The 7696-nt window shown below is 34.0% G+C and overlaps 1 protein-coding gene across 4 annotated transcripts; it reads right to left on the reverse strand.

Moving 5' to 3' along the window:
- Positions 1 to 1324: 1324 nt before the first annotated feature.
- Positions 1325 to 6919, reverse strand: LOC136230896 (AMSH-like ubiquitin thioesterase 2). 4 transcript variants are annotated; one of them, XM_066020094.1, is made up of 10 exons: positions 6611 to 6919; positions 5177 to 5274; positions 4441 to 4479; positions 3780 to 4047; positions 3580 to 3669; positions 3220 to 3282; positions 3041 to 3115; positions 2901 to 2963; positions 2656 to 2708; positions 1325 to 1571 (listed from the first exon to the last, which is right to left on the reverse strand). In XM_066020094.1, exons 3-10 carry the CDS (start codon positions 4461 to 4463, stop codon positions 1397 to 1399), a joined length of 810 nt encoding a protein of 269 aa, XP_065876166.1. In that variant the 5' UTR covers positions 4464 to 4479; positions 5177 to 5274; positions 6611 to 6919; the 3' UTR covers positions 1325 to 1396. The 4 variants fall into 4 exon arrangements, with proteins under 4 accessions (XP_065876166.1, XP_065876165.1, XP_065876164.1 ...); XM_066020093.1 differs by lacking the exon at positions 6611 to 6919 and adding an exon at positions 5437 to 5521; XM_066020092.1 differs by lacking the exon at positions 6611 to 6919 and adding an exon at positions 5366 to 5475.
- Positions 6920 to 7696: the final 777 nt, after the last annotated feature.

The raw sequence follows: 7696 nt of genomic DNA on the forward strand, positions 1-7696 counted from the left end.
GAGGTTTGTTACCATTTCCTTCTACAGTTAGCAGTGTACGGGGCTCTGTCAACAGATTCGGAATAATCACATTTACGTGTCCGGATTCGTTCTCAAGAATGAGTTGATGGAAGGTTTGCTGCAATCATTCGAGAGGTAAGGAGTCCAAGAAAGACAATTCCAAAGGCGACGGGAAATGTGAAGAAAGGGCTAGGCAATTTGCCGACCCAAAACAGACAGGAAGAGCCAAGAGAGATGATGGTCCTATGCCTTTCGACCATGGTAAGAAGAAGAACAGACTGACTCTCGTGCCACGTCCAAAATAAGCCACTCAACTGGTTGAGAAGTGCACTTCTCAGATAGAGCAACGCCTCAACCACCCTGAAAATCTGCACAGTCACACAAGGTGATGGTTGCATTCACTTTGTACAAGCTGAACTTGGATGGATTACGACTAGATTGCGATCAGATTGTAGCTGATGGTTGTATTCACTCTGATTATGGATGTTGGTTCTCTTGTTTGTGCATAAAATTGCCTTGGGAATTCATTCCAAGCTAAGGTCTGGACCATGTATTCGGGAATTAATTTGGCCTTAAGCTTGGGCATTATAGCCCTAGAGATTGAGTCGGACAATATTGACGTTGTTAAAAGCATTACTGATACGAAGAAGAGAGCTTGCGGCTCAAATAATCTGGTTAAGAGCATTCAAAGCGATATCAAAAGGTTTCATTCTACTATTATCCATCATGTGTTTAGAGAGCAAAAATAGAGTGCTGATGACTTGGCCAACTTAGCGCACGACTTCCCTCTTGGCGTTACTTGCTTGGACTCTCCTCCGGATCAAATTCTGCATCTTCTTCTAGATGAACACCTGTTTTACTCGAATGACTTTAGGATAGTTTTAATTATTTTCCCTACTTTGTTTTTGTTTGTTCTTTTCTTTCTATCGAAAAAAAGTTTAAATAGTGTCATTTTGGCATTTTCTCCCTCTATGAACAAGAATCTTATAAGAAAATGACTAGAACGAATTGAATAGAAATGAATAGAAAGATGGTAGCTCGGCTATGTTTTCATTACCAATAGTTAATAATATGAAATAAAAGCCGTGTGAAATCAATCTGGAGATACTTAATTACGTATCCAAAAAGAAATAAATATGCAGCTTGATCAATGGAAAGATTCAATTCAAGTAGCGCAATACATTTGCAAATAAAGCATGAAAAAGAAATTAAAATATCATAAATTTATGCTAATAATAACTTTTCTTTTCCTGAAATATCAAACATTAACTTCTTTGAACTTGTATGTATCACATTACCCAATATTAGAGGGTCAGTTCGTCACTTTATCACCAGAAGGTCAATATATATCACTTTCAGTAAATTCAGAGGTTAATATATATCACTGCATGAAACATCAACGTAAGTCAAAGATTTCAAATCTCAAATTAGAATTAGTGTATACATTACAACATTGCTCATAAATGGGACTTCCATCTGCTGGTTCGCTATGAGAATGAAATCCTGTCTCTTCACACTCTTTCAGAACATTCATACCACTGGGTTCCGATATCCGGAATATTCCGTAGCTCCTTCAAGCCATCAATACATAATGAAAGCATATGAATAATCATGTCAAAATGGGTTACCATGTTATGCAATTTGTATATTCCACATGATTAAAAAAAAAAAAAAGGGCGGCCCGGTCGCATTACGCGTCCCCGCTGAGCGAGGGTCCGGGGAGGGGTCCCACCATGATTATATAAAAAAAATTCGTTTTGTTTTTCTTCTTATAAACTGTTCATTCAATTAATTTCAAATAAGTCGTATCTAGCTCAGACCAATAAATAGAACTGAGGTTATAGTTAAAGCCGCTAGTAGAAAACCGAAAAAACTAGTTATAGTAGGCATGAAGGAGCTAAATAAACTTTTTTATACATATGCTTGTAAAGCAAAGGCACTTTCCTAAGTTCAATTTTTTGAAAGACAAGAGGTAAAGAAAAATACCAAATGTAAAGAATAAGTTCAATGATAAAAATGACAATTTATAATCATGTCAAACAAGGATCATATTAAGCTGGCTGGTTTTATAAATTGCGATGTCGTATCAGAAATTGACAACTCTATATATGAAACAAGCCTACATTACAAGTGCCTATAATTGTTTCACGCATTCTTTATCGGAGTTTTTTTACAAACGAAATGTAGCATAAATAGTGTGACAACCTAGAAATTCCTTTTATCTGCAAAAGATATATTTAACTTTCTTTAAATAGGTTTGAGAAAATTCAGATCAGTATATTTTCATAACTGGTTCTATAATGAGCAAAATGCAAATTTGGTACTTGTACATGCCTCGATTTGTGGATTCAGTCCTTGAGCTTTAATTTGGTCACACTTAGTCCTTATTGGTCCCAAATGGTAAACAGACTTATTGACTAGAAGACTATTGTTACTGATGATTGGTGAAGGAAATCTAATGTTCAGTTAGCATAGAGAACGAACAAACGCAATGACTCGCTTGCAGGTGATAATACCATTTGTTAAGATTAAGAACCACTTTTGACCAAATTAAAAGGACGAGGACTAAAAATGAAAAATTGAAGATTAGGGACCAAATGACCCATAAGATAACATACATGGAAAGTTGAGACAGTTTATGTGAAAGTAGCGAACCTTGAGGTATCAGTTGGAGCCATTACTATGGCAAATGCCTCCGGTACCATTACCTTAATGCACAAAATAGCAAAAGCATAAAAAATAGTCAAATTTTAAAAGCATCCTCATAAGAAAGAAATAGACAGAGTAAGATTTATGGATTCAAATAGGAACAAAAATAACAAGGAAGCACTAGATTCAAGTAAAAATTCATCAATTAGTAACCTTTCGTGGAATCCGTAAGTGTTGAGGTGAGAAAATACCTGGTATGAGTACTGAGTATGCAAATCTACAGATGACATGAAACAACTTTGAGAAGGATGCGTCTGAAAAAACAAATAATAAACCAACAACTTAGGAGCACAAAAAGAATGGTTAAGTAAACTAAAATGAATAAACATACATGAATCCATCCCACAGGAAGAAGAGATCGTTCATTCTGTATGGCAAAAGATTCTTCCTCTTTTATGGCTTCACACTGTTATCCATGATTCGCAGAGTCAAAAAACTAGACCACGAAATAAATCATGGAACGCGATGCTTTAAAGTCAGCAAGTGCCAAAATTCCCCAAGAATACTCACAGAATTAGAAGATGATTTTTGTTTTGGTATTATCAGAGTGGTCACATAGTAAGTATCCCTCTCCTGTTATTGTGAAGAACAAAATTAATTACAAGAATGCTTAAAAATTACAAAATGATGCTGGTCTATGATTGTATAAAATGTGAAGATCTTCAAAATCATTGCAATCCTGCAGTGATTTTAAAGGAGAGGAACTAACATGACATAACATGAAAAAAAGCACTCACAAAGAAACACTGTGAACAAGTTCAGGAAAATGATAATTTGTGTACGAAAAACATTAAGGAAATGATCCAGCACTGGTAAAATTGATAAATCCTTTTCAGTTCTGTAACAGCTGGACAAAATTTTAGAACTTACGAGAAAAGCACCGAGAACGCCACAAGTTTCAAGATCGCGCTCTGTATTTTCTCGAGCAAGCTCAAGAAAAGCTTCCATCAACTGTGCTGACTAACGAATCCAGTAAAAAATTATTAAATGATCGTGTACAACAGTATTGCAATAGCAAAGAAAGACATACACCTGAATTTCTCGAGCATATGCATAGTTCAAGTTCTTACAATGTGTATGTTTTGCAGGATTTTAGATGTTGATGGTTGATTGCTCAAATTTGCACCTGAATTTGTAACTGGAATAAGTGAAACATGAGCAGGTTTTGGTGCCTTCTCTACAAATGACAGTATGGTAGAAGGGGAAGACTGAGTAACAGCTTGAACGGTTAGACTCTGGCATTTGCTTCTTGTGCAAATCAAATTCTTGCACGCAAATTCGACTGTGCATAAAGACGAACTTGCTAGCTCAGCTTTATCTTCGCCAACGATATTTAATCTGTAATAAAGTTAAACTTAATCAATCTGCCAAACCAAAAAGTGAACACAGAAATAGTAATTTCAGCTACTTAAGACCAGATTAAGATGAGGATATATGAATATGAAGAAAAGAAACAAGTAGCGGTATTTAGTGGAAATGACATTTCTTTTTTTGGGAAAAGTAGAAAAAAACGCGGTTTCGCACATTTGCAAACAGAGGAATGTGGTCTTTTTTATTCTAGAAGAAATCATGTGTTTTACATGCTAGTAAAATAAGGATTCAACCAATGGTATTAGTCTTTGCAATGTATGTTAGATTGTTTATGCTCCTTATCCTAATCCGAAATATACATATAGGAAAGAAAATCTTTGAGAAAAAAATGATATATAATAAGAGAAGAAAATGACATACCGTTGACCTTTTTCTCCTGCCATATGAAATATCTTTAGCCTGTGTTATAATTGCATAATTAATTAGAAACAACACCATGTCAATCTCATCATGTAAACTGATATAAAAATCTCTTAAATTATAGGTGAAATAAACTAAATTCAAATCACTGATTGCAATGACATGTAAACTGATATAAAAATCTCTTAAATTACAGGTGAAAGAAACTAAATTCAAATCATCTTAACCATTATAAAAACCACCAGATACTTAACAAAGATGGATGCTAAAATCAACTCCAACTAATTCAATTAATTAGGTTTTCCAAACATCCCTAACATGATATCAGTTCATTTCTGATTACTAGACTTCCTACGCTTATTTACTAAAAAAAAATCAATGAAAGAATAAAAGAAGTGAAAAGAAAGAAATGATAATTGAAACCAAATGAAATTCTTTTCTCTAGTTGTTTTCTAACCTATTATGTTCAACCAATACTGTTTTTGTGTGGTGAAATGTGAGGGATACATTACAAAATTAAATTACTCTTGGGAAATAAAAACTGGAATTTTCACATTGGAAGGGAATAGGGAAATATAATTCCATTTGTTTCTCTTCCCTTTATAGCACTCAAATTCTAGCCAACTAGCATCTACTCTTTTTCTTCCTCATCTTTGTAAACAAATTGAGAGAAATCTAATCTACTAATAATAATAATCAGTTTATGAGCAACAAATTCCAGAAAACAAGAACTAACCTTTGGAGAGAATCAATCGCATTTGGAGGTATTGAATCATGCCAGATCAACGGTTTCCAGGTCCCCTGTTAATTATCTTCAATCAACTGTGCATACACCTGAAGAGGGAAATTAATGGATTGAAAATCTCTAACATATAAAAGTTTCATATGCATATATAATCAAAGACAAAGGCAGAAGAAGAGTAACTGCAAAACTATGCTCTTATTATGATCCAATAGAACTGGGTAACTGATTGGGAAAAAGAAGAAGAGGAAAACCTTCACGGAATGGAATGCAAGTATGAGTGGGTTGCAAAGATAAGGATTATAGAAACAAAATTTTAGTTGAGTTTTTATGCTATTTTCTTGTCTCTAGTGCCGATTTTAGTTGGTGGGTTTAATGAAAGGGTAAATTACACCCGTGGCCCCTAAACTTTGATCTTATTTTCTTTATAGCATCTACACTTTGAAATTCGGATATAAAAATCCTTAAACTTTATCATGAAATAGAAATTCGGATATGAAAGTCCTTAAACTTTGTCATTCACTAACCTAAAATTCATGATTTGCTTGAGTACGAGAACATAAACTGTGCTATATGTATATATATATCAGTGATCGAAATGCAGCCAACCCCATATTTGGAAACTTCATTTTGATGGACTTTATAAGATTTCAATTCTATTTCCAATGAAATTCACTGCTTGGGAAAAATCAAACAAGAGAATTCAATGATTTGGTTTAGAATATAAAGTCATTTGAAGGAATTTGATTCCACACAATGCATAAAACTCTTAACCAATTGCAGATTTAAGGTCGTGTCATTTCCCTAAATGTCATTTCTAGTTTAAACTGGTGGCATCGCTCGCAGATTGGTCCTGTTAGGCTTTGATTGGATGGAAGGTTTTGAAGGGTAATTAAAGGAAGGGTAGAGAAAGGTTAGTGGAAACCCTTGTTTGGAAGATTAAAAAATAAGAGGGTAAGGGTTTTGAAGGGTTAACGAAGGGTTTTGAAGGGTTCAAAATCAATAGGTTTTTAATGGATTTTCAACCCACCAAATCTGTGGGTTTTGAAGGGTTTTAATGAACCCTTCCCTTCCTCCCAAACAAGGGTAAGAGTAATACCCTCTCTCCCCCTCCTTCCCCTTCCTTACTCTTCTCTACCTACCCTTTAAAACCTCTCATCCAATTAATAGCATCGTGAAGAGAATGAGAGCAAACAGTAATGACAGTGTTGGACAAATGTCGCAATTTTTTCAGATCCAGCAAAGCACCCTCCTTCCCCTTCCTTACTCTTCTCTACCTACCCTTTAAAACCTCTCATCCAATTAATAGCATCGTGAAGAGAATGAGAGCAAACAGTAATGACAGTGTTGGACAAATGTCGCAATTTTTTCAGATCCAGCAAAGCAATGATGTTTAGAATAAAATCAAATCAAAGAACTGCCACTTACAGGGGCAATGCCGAAGGCCTCATCTATCTCCTCATGGGTAAAGACCTTTATTATGAAGAAAGGATCGGTGATGGAGAATCGAAGTACCAGTTCTTCGCGCATTTATTCAAATGCTTCTGCGGGATTTCCCTTGAATTCTGTCCTTCTTTATCCATTTTTCTACAATGTCTGCGAAACCAGAATCAATAACCACAAAAAAAAAAAAAAAAAAAGATATATACATAAATAAAAACAACCATTTAACGGCGAATTTGATACTTTGTTTTTTAAAAATTCAAATAAGAGAAAAGGAAAGTGGTGAAATGGAAGATGGCCATTCATTGTTGCTCGGGTCAAATACAGGAATACCTGAAAAAATTACAACTAAGTGTATCATACAACTTAATTCTTAAATATTATGATTTTACAATATAATTTAAAAAATTTAGACTTCAATTCATAAATTATAAGCTTAAGGTGTTATTGAGCCCTTGACCTATTCAATATTTTATCATTTGGCCCCTAACCTATTATTCGGTCACATTTGGTCCCTGAACTATCCCAATTGGTGAAATTTCACCCAATTTAGATGGAGATTTGACAAATGATATTTTGACATATGAGCTTGACATGTCACACGTCTTAAAGTTTATTTGCCATATAAACTTTCTTATTTGAAAATAATTAATTAGATTAAAAAAGAAAAACAAATAAAAACAAATCTCTGAACTCAAATTTATCAAATTTAAGTGTCAAAATATCGCCACGTGTTAATAGGATAACAATTATGTTAAGTCTCTATTTAAATTGGATGAAATTGCATCAATTGCGATAGGTCAGGGGCCAAATGTGATCAAATAATAGGTCAGAGGTCAAATAACAAAATTTTGGATAAATTGAGGGTCGAAAAGTGATTTAAGCCTAAATTATAAACTCTATAAAATATATTCTAGAATTCTAATTTAGGGTGCCTTCTATGGTTACTTTGTTTTTAACAAAATAAAGTTTACTTTGTTTTTTTTCACCATTGGATGATGGTGATAAAGTAAGGCTTACTTTATTAAAAACAAAGTAAGCATAGTCTAACCTCTAATTTATATATTTTAA

The sequence above is a fragment of the Euphorbia lathyris genome, chromosome 5 (genome assembly GCF_963576675.1).
Source record: "Euphorbia lathyris chromosome 5, ddEupLath1.1, whole genome shotgun sequence".
Classification (NCBI taxonomy): domain Eukaryota; kingdom Viridiplantae; phylum Streptophyta; class Magnoliopsida; order Malpighiales; family Euphorbiaceae; genus Euphorbia; species Euphorbia lathyris.

Bases quoted from the DNA above. Each gene is read 5' to 3' on its own strand.
- LOC136230896 (XM_066020094.1), bottom strand. From the start codon at position 4,463: ATGGCAGGAGAAAAAGGTCAACG. The intron at 3,283-3,579 runs GTAAGTTCTAAA...TCACAATAACAG, and splicing joins GCGTTCTCGGTGCTTTTCTC to GAGAGGGATACTTACTATGT. The intron at 2,964-3,040 runs GTATGTTTATTC...TTGTTTTTTCAG, and splicing joins TTCCTGTGGGATGGATTCAT to ACGCATCCTTCTCAAAGTTG.